This window comes from Rhinolophus hipposideros, assembly GCF_964194185.1.
Source record: "Rhinolophus hipposideros genome assembly, chromosome: 1".
In the NCBI taxonomy this organism is placed as follows: domain Eukaryota; kingdom Metazoa; phylum Chordata; class Mammalia; order Chiroptera; family Rhinolophidae; genus Rhinolophus; species Rhinolophus hipposideros.
This window is the reverse complement of record NC_138047.1, coordinates 73,818,920-73,836,207: the sequence shown is the minus strand read 5'-3', so window position 1 is coordinate 73,836,207 and position 17,288 is coordinate 73,818,920. Positions and strand designations below refer to the sequence as shown.

The following is a 17,288-nucleotide window of genomic DNA, read 5'->3' as shown; positions in this document are numbered from 1 at the left end:
CATCCTTTGCTTTTATCATGTTAACACTAGCTGACCATCTGATCTAAATTTGTTTCCTATGTGAATTTACCAGGGTGAATTTACCTTTGCAGTATTGTGCACATGGGCCTGTGTGTAAAACCAGACTCTACATTTTACTACCTATGGGACCAAGAGCAAGTTCTCTGAAGTTTCTAAGGCCTAGTTTCTTAAATGCCTTCCTCATAGGGTCCTTGTATGTTTTCAATGAACAAAATCTACATACATTTATCATATGTCAGTATCTGTCAGGTTTTAGGGTTCCTCAAATATTAACCCTTGCCCCCATTTCCAGGGCTGACATCTCCCTAATATGTCCTGAAATAGCAAACAAGCTGACATTTATTATAAGAGATCATGGATCCGTTCTGATTAACGGGTGCCCATGTCTTTCAACTTGATCAATATTTTGAATATTACATCTGTCCATCATGTTCCAGGTGCAGAATGTGTTCAAAGTTATAGTGCTGGGTATTTACATTAATAAACTATAAATTAACAAATTGGTATCTAGTTTATCAGTTTTCATGTGTGTGATTCATGTGAATCAGAATCTATCAAACTTAGACATACTAATAAAATCAAGTCCTCGAAACTGGGAAGCTGAGGTTTTTAGACTCAAGATAACGTCATCATACCACAGAATCCCATGTAGGTGGGATTGACCATTGTCCTGGATCGACTTTCTAACCATCTTAAAGATAATACAAAATACAAGGAGCGGCAGGGTGGAGTAGCAAATGCAGAAATAGCTGATTCACTATGAGAGCAGCATTTCCTTTGTGCTTTGAAGGCCTGGATGGCACGAAGATTTTGCTGACTGGAAGAAAACAGTTCAGAAGTGGATGAGTGTTGTGTTTTTTAACAATGTGTTTGTTTGCACCTCCTCTTCCTCTCTTTCACCTTCCTCACCCATTCTTGCAAAAGCTCTATGTTTCAAGGTTAATGTTATGCAATTATTTTAGAAGACTTAGACCCCAAGGACTGTGCAGTTTACCTGCTCAGATGTGTTGCTCCAAGCTTGGCTTCCCATTTCCAGCAACAGAAACAGCAGTGCACCTGAGCAAAGGAAGAAAGTCACAGTGACCTCTGTGGGTTCTAGCCTCGCTGTGTAGTGTCTTGATGTCCTTGCATTTCCAACGACCGTCCTTATGCTCCCGTCTTAGCTGATACTAGAGCTAGTCTAACCTCCCCAGCAGTGTAGGAGCTTCTTCCGTATTGTTACTTGCAGGTGGTTCTGCCCGTTTAATGATGAGCAGCTCACAAACTTCAAAAGCTAACCCATTTAATACTGGAATTGTTTTACGTACTGACACCAAATAGCCTCAAGAGTTTCACTTGTTTTTACCTCTATGCTCTTGGAAACACCGGACATTTCTTTACCTCTCCCACATAGGAAACTCCTCTTTTTTCCAAAGTCTTGCGGCTATAAAACAGGTTAAAGCCTTTCTAATAGGTGGGAGGTGGTATCCCATGCCATAAGAAAGAATAGAATACTGCCATTTGCAACAACATGGATGGATTTTGAGAGTATCATGTTGGACGAAATAAGTCAGATGGAAAAGGACCAGACCATATGACTTCATTCATATGTGGCATATAAAACAAAAAGCAACAAAAGAAAACAAACTCATGAACACAGACAACAGAATGGTGGTTACCAAAGGGAAAAGGGAGTTGGAAGAGGGTAAAGAGGATCAGATATATGATGACAGAAGGAGAATAGACTGGATGGTGAGCATACAGATGATGTATTACAGAATTGTACACTTGAAACTTATATAATGTTATTAACCAATGTCACCCCAACAAATTTAATTAAAAAAACAACAGTTTAAAGCAAAACTGCGGGAGTTTAGATGGGGTGGGGGCCAAAGAGCCCACTCACAGGCCCGTCCTGACCCACCACAACTGCTGCAGCCCAGGGGACATCTGAGTTCTGCTGAATATGCAGCAGACCTCTGCAGTGGAGAAGTGGTCTGCAGCACTTGAGGTGCTCACGTTCTGGAACCCTACTCCATGTTTACAAGACAAGCCCGGAGGGGAACTCTGGAGATAGATGCAAAGAGAGAAAAATCACTGAACTTGACTCATGACATGCAGTACCACCCAGAGCCAAGTCTGCCTTCTTCCCAAGGCCTCTGTCTTCCATTTCTTAGCCATGTTTCCTCCACTTCCTGTGAAAGTTTGTGGTCTGTCTTTCTCTGCAAGAAACAGCCTCGTGGCTCCTCTCTGTAATGAAGAATGGCCAGGCCTTGGTGCCTTGAGTTATTTTCCACTTGTCCTCAGCCAGACACATAGCAAAAACGATTTCCTGAGAGTCTTTCTTTTTCTTTTTTTTTCTTTTTTAAAGAGAGACCCTGAGCGGAACAAAACATCTGGGATTTATATTTTCCCACAATTCCTGATCTCCTCGAATGGAGACTCTTATCAGCCCACATACCCAGTTGCTGAGCTGAATGCCATGCAGAGTTCACTTGGAAAAGACATGAAACCCTTGCCTTAGGAAAAATCTGCTTTGGATTCTTTTCGTAGGCAGGGTGTGCGTGCAGAAGAAAAATTTCTGAAACTGCCAAGCACAGTATCACACAGCAAGCAGTTCAGAAAGCTGGCACAGTGTGCCTGGAAAGGATTGGCAACATGTTCACCTGTCAGGACAGAGCTGCAGAAACCCCACCCCCCCCTGCGATCCAGCAGGGCCACATCCCCGTGGGCCTTGGCAGAACTCAAGGATCCAAGAGTGGGGTTCAGCTCGCATCTGGCTGTCCGACTTACCACCCGAGTTGGTGTTGGAGAGAGAAAATTGAAACCTCACTCACCCTCAAGGTTTGGCATTGCCTACGGCAGAACAACAGGCTTCAGTGTTCTTGCTGATTCTGGAGGACTAACAGTTGTAGCCATTCCGTATTAGAATTGTATAACTACTTCTCCTATTAAGAATGGTTCAGAAATAAGCTGCAGTCCATTTTCCTGTGCACACAAAGGCTCCTTCCTTTCTCAACTTTAGGGGTATCACTTACTGTAGTTTTATTTACTGAGTGTAAATAAACAGCTATTTACTGTTTAAGCACTTCCACACACATTATCTCACTTAGGCTTCACAACAAGCCTTGAGGTAGGTACAATTTCCTCTTGTGAAGTTCAGAGCATCCGTGTGTGGTCACGAGCACGTACCAGTCACTGCTGGAGCTGATATTTCCCCGAGTTCTCCCGAGTCCAGGGACTGCTTTCACTTGCCAGCTGTTACTGTGAGACTGGGGCGCTCAGAGTCCTCGGCAGTGTCCACGACCGAAGGCAGCTGGTGCAGGGGAAGGATCAGGGCTGTGAGAGACGAGCGCTGACAGCGAAGCTGACCCGACCCTGTAGACCACACACACTGGTGAACAAGAGGTGACGCAGACTATGCGTAGGGTGACCGACCTGTCCCCATTTGCCTGGGACTCTCCTGGGTGTAGGACTGACACTCGTGCGTCCTGGGATCCGCCTCAATCCAGCACAAACCAGGGCGGTTGGTCACCCCGGGGGATCACATTCTACCTCTTCGATTCCACCTGAATGTCTGGCGGCACTTCCAGGTGCAGAAGATTCTTAGCTCCAAAGTCTTAGGAAATTCTGGAGGCTTCTGGGATCCTACGGTTGATTTCTGCAAGACAGTGTTTACTGAGCCTGGACTCCAGCTCATTTTATTCCATGTGGTTACATTGAAAATACTTAAAAAATCCAAAGTCTTGGTTATCAATGGTGTCACACGGGGGACCCTGCTCACTGCACCATGTGTCGTGTGGGGTGACAGGTGGAGTGTCTGGTCCCGCTCCCCACATAAGAATGCAGGATATGGTGAGGCCAAAAAGGAACACCCACGGAGCCATAAGTAGGGGAGTCACATCACTATATTCTCGCTGGCGGCATCTGCCTCTCTGCAATCTGCTCTTGCCAGCTCAGCTACCATCTTCTTGCTAGCCCCCATTTTCTGCTAGCGTAGCCACAGCAGTTATATTAGTGGCCCATGGCTCACTGGTTACAGCTGACGGCCAACTAGCCACAGCTGATGGCCATCCAATCACAGTTGACGGCCATTTACTACCTGAGCCAGCACCTTTCTATGTGAGGCCGAGAGCCTAGAAACTGCTTTCTGGGGCTTTGTCCCCACAAATGGGAACCAAGTTACTAATAATGATCTTTGCTCCTGATTATGATCCAGGCTGTATGGGAAGTGCTTTATAGTCCTCACCACTGACCTCAGGATATCCATGCAACATGCTAATTATTTTTCCCATTTTACGACTGTGGTAGCTGAGGTCGTGCATGTTCCAGCAAGTCTCCAGGTCCTGAGCCAGTGTGTGTGACTGCAAAGCCTTACTCCTGCAGCACACTTCTCAAAGTCCTTCCAGGTCCCTGTGTCCTGTCCCTAGCAAATTAGAGTGGTTTGGGTGCTCTGATGTTCTCACATTTCTTTAGAGGCTTTTGTAAACTTTTGGAGTGGCACTGGGCTCACAGCACTTAGGAAGTGCAGTACCCAGAGCGATTTGGCCCCAGAATTTCATAGATACACTGAGAAAGGCTTTACGAGAGATTCAGCTGGCTTCTCTGAACCTAAAATTAGTACATATGTGCTATATTATCCAGTGTGACTGTGAACTTTTTTGCTCAATTTTTTTTTTTAGTAGGTTACCTTCCAAGTTGCAGTTTTTAACATTTTATCATCCAATCAAGTCTCCTGGAGAACGGATTAAGATTATAAAGATTTATACAGATACTAAACCTCACTCGATAACACTATGTTTCGCCCAAGTTTGTTTTTTAGGTTAATGTGCTCTAAGGTTGTGCCAAGGCCTTAAGAGTTTACCAAATGAATATTTCTGTATTTGTACTGGCACCACCCACGTTTGTACTCTTTTTCCTGTTCATAGACAAATAACTTTTTGTTGCTGGGATAAAGTTTGGTTTCTTTGGTTTGAGGGTTGAGGCTCACAAAACCTGTTTTGTCCACACCTGCTTGACTTTTGTCTCATAATACCTGCACAGCATGCCTGGTTTCTTCAGTGTTTGCTGCTGAAACAGTGGCGCTCCCTCTCAAGCCTGAGCTGGTAGAACTTTTACCTGGTGGATTTAATTTGGCTAGTGGGTTGAGATTACTAATTCTGAATTAGGAGTAAATATATTTTAAATTGGACCAACAACGCTTACTATATTTCATTGAGAGAGATCTCTGTGGCAAAGCTTATAGCAGTTTTTCAAAAGCAAGTTTTGTTCATAACTGTTGTCTGAAGAATTCTTCACAGTCTGAATAGCTTTGTCTGAACAGTTAGAAAACCTGCCTCATTCATTCATCCCACGAGAAGAAAATCTCCTTCGTGTAGAATGAATTTACTTGGAGGTAATGTGCCAGTGTGCCCCAAATACTGTAATAAATGAAATCTCTCTTGGACGCTCTCCGATCAATACAGTCAGTAAGTTCAGGCGATGGCAGCATCATTGCAGCTTATATAAGAAATACTGGCGTGAAGTGGTGAAACAGCTACTTCAGAAGAGCTAAGCACTTGCTCAAGTCAATGAAGCCCTTGACCTATGAGGGCCAGTACTAGGCTGCCTTTCAGTCCCCTCTGCCCTGCACTGAGCACCCTTGTGCGATGCACAACGCATATGAGACAACTCTGTGCGTATCAGTGATTTGGGTCCAGATCATAATCTGTCCACCGGCAGGAGCAACAGTTTTGGTTTTCTTTCTATTTCCCCAAACTCCTAGAAACCACAGCTGTCTATGATCTAGGTACCCCTGACTCCCCTTTCCCAACCTCGACCTTCTGTTCTATTTTGTTTACGTTTCCTTGGCCCTATTGACACTTATGTTTAATTATATATTTTCCACAAAGTGCATGAAGTCTTTGTGGAATGAAGTAGAGCATAAATACACATGTACACGCACATCCTTACAATCAGCTGCACCGAGCAGAGCAGCTGAAGAAGCACACAATGTATTTTTAATGAATTGTGTTCAATCAACTAACCTGCCCTGTTTCTATATTCCCAAATACAAGGAGGATAAGAATGCATTCAGGCCTTTTCAATAGGATTCATTATCCTGTCTTTGTTAGGTCTCTACCGTTGGTTTGACGGTAATTTGCTGCTTTGCTTCTCATGACTTGACCTGCAAAGGGTGGGGCACATGGACCATTGGAAAGTCTTGAAGGCTGTGACTCATTTCTGAAGGCGGACTTTTGAGCCAGGGTATTTATCTGACAGTACAAGATGCTGTTATTTACAGCAGGGTGAGCTGAACATCACTGAGAAAAAGTTGGTTTACTGAAATTACAGAACCAAAAGAAAGGTGCGATGGGCACTGCTGGAAAAGTAAGCAGAATATTTTTATATCTTCATGACCATTATCTAATAATGTGGGGTTTTAGAGCTTTGAATACATTAAAGTAATCAGGTACTTGGGGATGTTTCTTACGGAATTAAGTGCCTGGGGAGCAAGCATACACGGGGGAGGAGCATTGCAGAAAGTAAAGTGGGGTAAAAAGCATATGGAAGGATTTTTAGTAAGACATTGGAGGAACATGGAGAAATGTGGTTTATACTGACATTATTGATAGTTTAATTTCAGGATAGCTGGGCATTTGCTTTGGCAAGCAAAATGCTTCCGTAAGGAGACTTTCAATAGTCTCATATGCACACGTTGCGTTCACCATTAGTTCAGTGGGAGACCAGGGTCTTATTCTCAGCTATTGGAAAAGATTTATTGCTGTTAGTGGAAAAATACTAATTCTGGAATGCAAAGCAGACAACAAAGTATCATGCTTTTAAGGTTTCTTAAGGATGTAGTTTCCATGAAAATATGTTTTAAAAATCTTAAAAATAAGAATACATTCTAGTGAAATATTTCTATCCTATAAAAACAGAGTTGGCATTAACTTTAGAGAAAGGTTTAGCATTTTTTTCATTTGCAAGTTGGTCAGTATTGTTCCTTTCTTTAAATGGTACCCAATTGTTTATACGGTTAGGTGCTTTTGTTTGTTTTATTTGTTTTTGTTTAAACAACTTTGCATTTAGCTTACTTTAAGGTTTGGAAAAATGAAGACGACATTTAAAGTCTGGGTAATGTGACAAGTGAGGAGGCCCTATAATGTTAGAATGAGAAACGTTGCTCCTGGAATTGAATAGAAGTAGAATAAAAGCATTCTAGTTTGGTCAGGAATCCATCAACACAGATTAATTGGAAATTACTTTTGTAGTATAGAAGCTAGCAACTCTACCTACTGAAGGTAATGAATCTTAGGGTTGGAAGGAATCTTAAAAATGTGCAACCCTATCCAACCAATAGATGCTTGAATTCTAATATTAACACCTCTATACCTTGGATATCTAGCCAGTGTTAGAATATTTCCAATGATGGGCTCAGGATGCTCAAGTCAGCACTTTCCAGTTATAATTAATAATATAGTATATAATTTAAGACTGTGGGAACAAAACCCCAGAGAGCAGTTTCCAGGCTCTCCGCCTCATGTGGAGGGGTACTGGCTCAGGTAGTAGATGGCCTTCAGGTGTAACCGGTGAGCCATTGGCCACTTGTATAACTGCCATGGCTTTGCTAGCAGAAGAATGGGGGCTAGCAAGAAGATGGTGGCTGAGCTAGCAAGCTCGGATTGCAGTTAACACGGCGGAGTGTGGGTTGCGGATTGCAGAGAAGTGGACGGCAGATTGCAGATAGTGTGGCTCCTACTTCCTGTGTCTCCAACCCAGCCGCCAGCGAGACTATAGTGGTATGACTCCCCTGTCTATGGCTCCGTGGGTGTTCCTTTTTGGCCTCACCATATCCTGCGTTCTTGTGTGGGGAGCGGGACCAGAGACCCCGCGTGACTCCCTGCACGACAAAGACATAGCATAAAAGCTATGTTATTTTGATAGAGTGATAGTGATGCAATAGTATGAGTTGCATAAAGGTTATATATATATGTATATATATATATATATATATATCCCAAGTTGCTCTATTGTTTCAGTGTAGCTCATGAAAGGAGGGGCTCACTTTACATTGGGGATTACTTTTTTCACTTTTTATAATAAATATTTTCGTTTTCATTAAAAAGGTTTAGTTTGCTCGGGTTGCCTTAGCAAAGACCCACAGGGTGGGTAGCTTAAACAGCAGAAATTTATTTTCTCACAGTTCTGTAAGCTAGAAGCCTGAGATCAAGCTTTCAGCTGTTTGTTTCTTTTGAGGTCTCTCTCCTTGGCTTCTTTCTGTTTCCAGGTGATCTCCTCTCTCCTCTGCTTACACAGACACCAATCATACTGCATTAAGGCCTACCCTAATGACCTCAGTTTAACTTAATTACCTCTTAAAAAACTCTCCAAATACAGAAACATTCTGAAGTACTGGGGTTTAGGACTTCAATGTATGAATTTGGGGGAACACAATCCAGCCCATAACCGTGATCATTTTAGAAAATTTGAATAATCAGAAAATATGAGGAAAAAATATAGTCTTACATCCTAAAGACTACCATTGATTTCATTTTTGTTTGTACTTCCTTTCTTACATTTTTTCACCCATATTTTATGTTGATGTACTCACTATTTATAAATATTTTATCTTGTTTTTCCTACTTACATTTATAAATGTTTTAAATATATAACTAATTTCTAGATTTACCATAATTTATTTTATAATTTCTCTATGATTGTTTACATATTTATTTACACATATTGGTTTTATATTTCTCTTTATAAGTAGTGTTGTGATGACCTCTAATATATATGATTTTTCTGAATTTAGCATTGTTAAGGTAGATTTTTAAAACGAAATTATAGGGTGAAAGGGTCAAAATACTCTTTATTAGTGTACAAAGTTTCAGTAATGCAAGATGAATGAATGAGTTCTGGAGATCTCAATGTACGGCATGTGATGATAGTTAACAATATTGTGTTGTATACTTGAAATTTGCTAAAAAAGATAGGTCTTAAATCTTTTCCACACACACACACACACACACACACACACACACACACACACCATAGTAACTCTAGAGGTGATCGATAAATTATTTAGCTTGATTGTAGTGATCTTTCACAATGTATACATATAGCATCACATTTTATTTCTTAAATATATTCAATTTTATGTTAAAAATATCTCAGTAAAGTTGCTAAACAATAAAATGGGACCATCTACCAGAAAAAACATTCTTAAGTATCCTGATATATACTGAAAATTATTTTCCAAAGGTGATGACAAATGAATCACCCCTTTGACAATACTTTGTATTCTCATTAACTAAATAGTTATTATGGACTTAAAACAGAATTATAAACAACTTTTTCATAATTGAGGAGAACAAATACTTCACGATATATTTATTAACTTGTTGTATTTTTGTCCTTATGTCCTTTGGATGCACCTCCAGCTGTAAGTACAGTATATGGGAGAGCAGGAGTGGAAGGAGTGGATGTCCTCATGCTTTCCTTATAAATTTGATTAAGCTTTGTATGTATCAAAAATGTTGACTTTTGTCATTTTTGCCTTCAGCATTTAAGACCCAAAGAGACGCAAAAACTAGTCTAGGTGCAAAAAGGGATACAGAGATGCGAAGTCTCAGGTTGAGTCATCTCAACTCAGTCTAAGTACTTCATAACCTTTATGGTTCCCTTCATCTTTAGCCATGCTAATTTTCTAATTTCTTCTCCATTGCTACGTGATTATACAGCAATTAAATACTGGCTGACATTCTTGCAGAAATATAAGCAGCATTTTCTGTTTTATAAATTTGCCCTTGTGGACAAGTGATACTAAGATGACAGTTTTGTTAATTTGAAATTGTAGTACAAGAACCTAGTTTAGTGCAATGTTATGTGACCACAAGCAAAGAGAGCAAAGGGCTGGAAAACATTTAGTACCTGAGATCTAGTCCAGCCCTGCTTCTCATGTGTTATGTGACCATGGGTCAATCATTAGGGCTGCATTTCTCATATATCAAACACGAGTGCACACAAGATGATCTCTAAGGATTACAATTTTAGTTTTTGATGAAAATCATCACGGTTGAATTAGAATGTTATATGAAATCTTCTGTCCATATTTTTATTATTTGGGGAATCCGTATTTGTAATGACACAATATGACCCATTATAACTCTCACATAGGTTATTAAATGCAAAGCAGCTGTGTTATGGGAGCCGAAGAAACCTTTTTCCATTGAAGAAATAGAAGTTGCTCCACCAAAGGCTAAAGAAGTTCGTATTAAGGTAACAAGCCTTAGAATACATAAGCCTAAAATGTTATCATACCTGTATTGAGTATATCATTGTTGGGAGGTTGGGTTCTTAAATAAGGAGATGCTTCCCAAAGTTTTGATATTAATTCTCTTACTGGTCTTGTTGATTGTTGAGAATCCTGTCATAATGGATATGTAATTAATGACTTAGTTATCCATTAAAAACAATGCTACTAATCTATGCTGTTAAAACTTTTATTTGTTGAATTTTTTATTGACATGGTTCTGATTGTTTTTTAAATGGCTAGTAATTATGACTATGACTTCTTTTAAAATCTTCTGGGAGTCAGATAGTATTGCAACTACTTTTCACAAAGAATGAGGAACTCATTTGTGCCTGGAGAAATGACAAATTCCTGGAGTGTTTTGTCCCATTCCTTTGGATAGAGCCTAACTGTTGGTTTGGACACCAGGTTGTTGAGTAGGCGTTGCTGCCAGTATGTCTTTGACCTTCTCCTGTTACCTGAGCACTGTAGTAACAGTAAGATTTTGCTCCTCAGTTACCTTCTTGCACGCCATTCCCTTTACTTTCATTACAAGAGTCCTAGGAGGGCCTGGCTGTAAAAAGTCTACTTTTGTGCCAGCCACATGGTAACATCTGCATTCTGGTACCCTCCCAAGAGCAACAATTTACTCTAGAAAGGCACTGAGATTCAAAGTAGGGCCAGAGGTAGTAATACTGTAAATCTCATGATGAGAGGGATCTTGTCTCATGGTTAATATTAGACTTGGAATCTTCTATGAGTCAACACTATTAGGCAATCATACTGAATAAATAATTATCTTTTCGATATTGAGTTAAATATCCTTCCACTGTGACCAGTATGTTGGTTGGTGCAATGTTCTTGTCTTTGAACACAGGTTTTGGCCACAGGAATCTGTCGCACAGATGACCATGTGATAAAAGGAACAATGGTGGCTAAGTACCCAGTGATTGTGGGACATGAAGCAACTGGGATTGTGGAAAGCATTGGAGAAGGTGTCACTACGGTGAAACCAGGTATGCAGATCTCAAGTCACTAGTTTGAGATAAGTAGGGTTTGATTTTCCTATCAAAGGAAACAGCACAACTAGCATTTGTTGGAGCCTTAATATAATTTAGGAGGATAAAAGGGTACGAGGAGAATGGATGATATAGAGTGAAGTTTAATTTAGCAGTCTCGACCTTTTTCACAAGCAAACCTTATGCTGCTTATAAAATTTAGAATACTTTTAAAAAATTCTTGCATTGGCATGGGCTCAAATCACATTTGGTTTTTTTCATATTTTAATGTTAATGACCAGCATCTTATATCATGATGTTTTCTCTCTAGGTGACAAAGTCATCCCCCTCTTTCTCCCTCAATGTAGAGAATGCAATGCTTGCCGCAACCCAGATGGAAACTTTTGCATTAAGAGCGAGTAGGTTTCAGTCATTTTTACTCTAATGCCATTTAAACTGTTTTTACGTCTAATGCTGATGTTTGAATTGACTTAACTAATATGCGTATTTGATGTATCAAATAGCATTACTGGTCGTGGAGTACTGGCTGAAGGCACTACCAGGTTTGCATGCAAGGGCAAACCAGTCTATCACTTCATGGGCACCAGTACATTTACTGAATACACAGTGGTGGATGAATTTGCCCTTGCTAAGATTGATGCCGCCGCTCCTCCTGAGAAAGTTTGTTTAATTGGATGTGGGTTCTCCACTGGATATGGAGCTGCTATTAAAACTGGCAAGGTAAGAAGCAGGACATGCTAGTTTCTTCCTTTTTTATTTTTCAATGACTTTCTTAGAATCCTAGAGGTTTTTGTAAAACAAAAAAAAATTTGAAAACAAATCTCACATGCATTTCCTCACAATGCCAAATTAACTGGAGGAAACATGAACACTTTTTTTTAGAAACTTTGTTTCTAAATAAGTGAAAATAAAATGTCTACATTTAATTTTGCTTCCTCAACATTTCCTTCAGGTTCATTTCTCAATTTTAGGTTCTAAAATTTAGATCTGAAATTCACCATTTCTCTTTCACAAAATAAGTATCAGTGCTGCCGTGTTAGTTTGCTAGGGCTGTCATAGCAAAGTACCACAAACTGGGTGGCTCAAACAGAAATATATTGTCTCACATTCTGGAGAGTAAAAGCCCCAAATCAAGGTGCTGGCCAAGTTGGTTCCTTCTAGGGCTGTAAGCGAGGGATCTGTTCAGGCATCTCTCCTTGGCTGTCTTCTTCCTGTGTCTCTTTGCATTGTCTTTCATCTATTGCAGTCTTTGTGTCCAAAAGTCCCCTTTTTATAAGGACACCAGTCATACTGTATTAGGGCCCACCTTAATGACCTTAGTTTAACTTCATTACTTCTGCCAAGACACTATTTCCAAATAAAGTCACATTCTGAGATACTGGGGTATAAGACTTCAATGTATGAATTTGGAGGGGACACAATTCAACCCATAATAGCTGACATATAAAACAAAAACACGAATGAGCTTTTAATAATGGTTATTAAAACTCAATTTATGTTATTCTTAATGAGTCAAAGAAGTAAGTAGAATAACATACAATTCATAACAGTATAGCCATCCCTCCAAGCAACTTACTGTGGTGGTCTCATCAACTCCAAAGTTTTTAGTAAAAAGCTATATATTAATTGATTCAAAATTTATAACTCAAACTCTCTTCAAATTCTTTTATCCAACTCCTGCATTTGGATGTCTCACAGGTATTTCAAACTAAATATGTATAAAATTAAGTTCATACAATTAATTTTAGTTTATACAATTGAGTTTATAAAATTAATTTTCTTAATCCCTACCCATCAAACATATTTTACCCACTCTAATTTCCTTCATCTTTGATCTTCCCTCTCCAATACCTTGTATGCAATCCAGCAGCAAGCCCTCTTAACTATACATACAAGGGATATTTTAAATCTCTCAATGTTCTTCAACTTACTACCATCATTATATCTTGGTAGATGCAGTGACCTCCCTTCTGTCATCCTCATTGTTCTTCTTGACCATCTTTAATAATTCTCATTTACAAGCCAAAGTAATTTTATAAAACATATAAGTTGGACTACATTACATTTTCGACCAAAAATCCTTCAATAGTTTTCATCCTTGGAACAGTCTACTGTCTCCCACTCTGATCCAGCCACACCTGCCTCTTTTAGGATCCCCAGACCTCAAGCTGTTCCTGCATAAAGGCATTTTACACATGCTATTCTGATTATCTAGAAACTCATCACCTAAGCCCTTGTGTGATTGGTTCCTTAACGTAGCTCTTAGTTTAAAATCACCTGCTTGCTTAGAGAAGTTATTGTTTTTCTGTCTACTCCATCTAAGCAGAAACTTTTCCCCATTATTCAAGGGAACATGATTGCTTCATGGATAGTGGTGTGTGCCCCAAATTTCAAACTCTCATTATATCTTTAGTCTTCCTCATTAGACTATAAGCTCCAGGGAGGTATATTTATCACAGACATGAATTCAAAACAGGTCTGAGGTTTATGAATGTATAATATTAGCGTGTATACACATGTCAGTGGCATATCTTAGTTATTACTATCTTCTAGATTTCTTTGGAAAGTCTTCGCAATGGAACATCCCTTGCCAAAGGTCTCTCTGAGATTTTCCTTAAGAATTTTCCTCAAGAACTTTCTCAAGAATTTACCAAGATAGAGGTGGAAGAAGGGACATAGGACATAGTTTTACATTAATATCTGTACCTCTTTTTTTCTACTTGATTTGTTAGCATTATATTAGAACTTGGCTAATACACTATTCACGAAAACATTCTCCACTTTTAGGTATAATTTTTTCCTGGAAGTTAAATCTTAAGGAAAATTACTTAAAGGAAACATGCACTCTTTCCTTTGCCTATTTTAAAATAAGTCAAACTTATTACATGAGGGTATGTTGGGAGTCTCTAAAACCCCTTTGGTCCAATGATTCACTAGAAAAAGCACAGAAAGTTATTGTACTCATGGTTACAGGTTATTATAGCAAAAGGATACAGATTAAAACCAGCAAAAAGTTTTTTTTTTAAAGCATGTAGTGTGGAATCCAGGAAAGTCCAGGTACAAACTGCCAGTTGTCCTCTCCCGGTGGTGTCCCATAGACAGAATTTAATTCTCCTAAGAACAATGTGTAACAGCACATGTGTGTCAACCAGGGACATTCACTCAAGTCTTGGTGTCCAGGGTTTCTACTAGGGAACCTACACATACGAAACTTACATGGCTGACCTCAGCTACTTAGACCCCAGCACCACCAGCAGTTAAGCTGATGGCTCAAAGCTCCAGGCATTCAAAAATAGGCATCCACCATAAACCACATTGTTAATATAAATGATTTGACATAACACAAGGTCTCAGGTTTACAAAGACACTCATATCAGGCAGGAAATGCCAAAGATTCCAAAGTTATCTCCCAGGAGCTGATAAAGGGCCAGTGCTGAAGACCTATGGAATGGTGAAACAGATTTTTATTAAAGAACACTAAGGGGGTCAGAACAGTGAAGAAAAACAATAGTAAAAAGTGGAAACTTATTACATTTTAAATTAATAAAATGTTTTTAAATAACCTATATTTGATAGTTTTACTTTAGATTATGGTTTCCTTCCACAATAATGATATGGATAATTCACTATGGATATTAACCTCCAGTTCCCATTCCCTAGAACACGAAGGTTGGGAAAGGGAGAGAAGTTGTTGGTTTGTTGTGGTTGTTGTTGTTGGGTTTTGTTTGTTTGTTTCTTCAGTTAGAGGAAATACCTGAAATTAACAGAGACAGGGACCATGTTCCACTTAAAGATTCAAAGGCAGGGTGACTATCACTATACAGATGGGTGACTGAGACCTGCGGAAAAGTGTTTAGAGGTATAATCCTTGGTGGTTAGAATGACCACACTTCAGGGCCACCAGAGTCTAAGGCTTGCTAGAGATTAAATAAGGAAGGCTGAATGAGGTCCCAGAAGACAGAGCTAGAATCATAAACTTTTGTACCTAAATATAGAACCTGAAATGGAACAATCAACAAAAAGTGCCATCTCACATCTAGACAATGAAGCTGGCAGATAAACTGGAAGAAGAGACAGAGAATGCCCAGTTTAGTTTCTGGTATAAAACTATAAGATGTTAACCACCAAGGAATCCATCAATAAAGTTTATTGAATGGATGAATGAATAACTGAAGGATACTTGAGAGAATGACTGCATTGATTTCAAAGCTCCAGATTCAGGAATGGAACTGAGAGATTAGGATGCCATAGCTGAAATTATAACTCATGGAGAGTGGGTACAATTCTCTGTAGATCTGTGATTACAAGTTGGGACATTTCAAAACACATGCATATGTACACAAACTATTTTTTCAGGTAATTCCCACAAGAGAGAACAAAGTCAGAGAACCAGGAGGTCTGGAAAAAAAAAGAAAGAGAGATAAAGACACACAAAAGAGGGAGGGAGGGAGGGAAGGAGAAAAAGAAAGGGGGAAAGAGGGATGGGGGCAGTGAGAAAGAAGGAGAATGAAAGAGAGAAAGAAAGGGAAGGAAGGAAGGAAAGGAGTGCCATATCCATTTTGTAGGTTTCCCTCAGTTCGGGTGTCCCTGCAACCTGATGGGAAACATGATTAGGGTTCTTCCAGCAAGAAAATCTTTTGGCTAGAACATCCTTTAATATAGAATAGTACATGGTACAAGTCCCAAAATTGATTTAACTACACTTATTTCCTGGAGCTACACATGAATCATTTAATTGCAACATGGAAGTTTGACTCTTGATTTTTTTAAAAATTATTTACAAATGATGCAGAGTTATGGTTACTAAGAAAATGCCAATCGGGCCAAACCTAAAACAGTATAGCTTTGTGGAGAAAAGATAATACAGATCTGCGTGTTTATCTAATCTTGCTTTGGGGTTAGATGAGGTTCTGAGTGGTAGCCAAGAAAGCTGCAAAAACTTCCACAACAAAGGCCTGAATGATCTAACTTTTCAGTAAAGGTTTCATTTATCTGGCAAATACTGTATTTGTTTGTTTTTTCTATTCTCAGACTTTCTGCTGTTTTCAGTCCTCTTTGGAGCATTATCATCAGAACAAGTGATCCGATCCTGAGATCACAGTTGTCCTCTGAATTCTGTATTCCCAATACTGAAGGTACATTACAGGTTTAAATTTTTGACCCTTCCTCTAGATTTTACTGGAACTTCTCTCTCCACAGGTCACCCCTGGTTCCACTTGCGCTGTCTTTGGCCTGGGAGGCGTTGGCCTCTCAGTCATTATGGGCTGTAAATCAGCGGGTGCATCCAGAATCATTGGAATTGACCTCAACAAAAACAAATTTGAGAAGGCCATGGCTGTAGGAGCCACCGAGTGCATCAGCCCCAAGGACTTTCCCAAGCCCATCAGTGAGGTGCTGTCGGAAATGACAGGCAACAATGTGGGCTACAGTTTTGAAGTTATTGGGCGTCTTGACACGATGGTAAGAGCCAAGATTAGGGGAGCCACACGATCCCAAACCTGTTTGGTCGCACAAGGTAAACTCATTCTCCATCGCTCAGTTAACAACCAACTATGGGAATACCCGTTAGGCAAAAACTGGTCACCACAAAGAAATTGTGCCTAAAAAGTCAAAAGCTAATGGTCAGGTCTGCGGGACCAAAGTGAAGTATCACATCACATCACACCTCTCTCAGATGACCGGAGTGCAAGGTAGTCAACCATCTAAACAAGTTTCTGGGTTCTCTTCTTTGTGTATGTGGATTTCTTGGCAAAGGTGATTCCATCTCTTATACCTTACCAAGCCAAACAGCACAAAATGACTCCATGAGGAGAGATGAGAGGACCCATGTAGAAAAGGGACTATTCCAAATTTGGCAGTCTTTTCCCCCAAATCCATGATATATCCAGCTTCTCACTCTTGACACCCGAGCTTTGTTTTCTCTCAGAATTTCCTTAGACTAGGCGCCTTCAGCTTTCTCAAACATGCCTCCATTTTGGCAGCCAGCAGCACCAGAC

General features: G+C 39.8%; 1 protein-coding gene across 2 annotated transcripts in view; it reads left to right on the top strand.

Annotated features, from left to right (window-relative positions):
- The window catches only part of ADH7 (alcohol dehydrogenase 7 (class IV), mu or sigma polypeptide), a 37,767-nt gene that overhangs the window by 14,891 nt on the left and 5,588 nt on the right, over positions 1–17,288 (top strand). Inside the window, exons 1-6 of one of the 2 annotated variants that reach the window (XM_081077610.1) lie at positions 6,054–6,369; positions 10,159–10,260; positions 11,151–11,289; positions 11,603–11,690; positions 11,796–12,012; positions 16,492–16,752. In XM_081077610.1, coding sequence (XP_080933736.1) covers positions 6,352–6,369; positions 10,159–10,260; positions 11,151–11,289; positions 11,603–11,690; positions 11,796–12,012; positions 16,492–16,752 — 825 coding nt within the window. In that variant the 5' untranslated portion in view covers positions 6,054–6,351. Of the gene's footprint in view, positions 1–6,053; positions 6,370–10,158; positions 10,261–11,150; positions 11,290–11,602; positions 11,691–11,795; positions 12,013–16,491; positions 16,753–17,288 lie in introns of those variants that run through there. The other variant, XM_081077611.1, reaches the window with a different exon arrangement.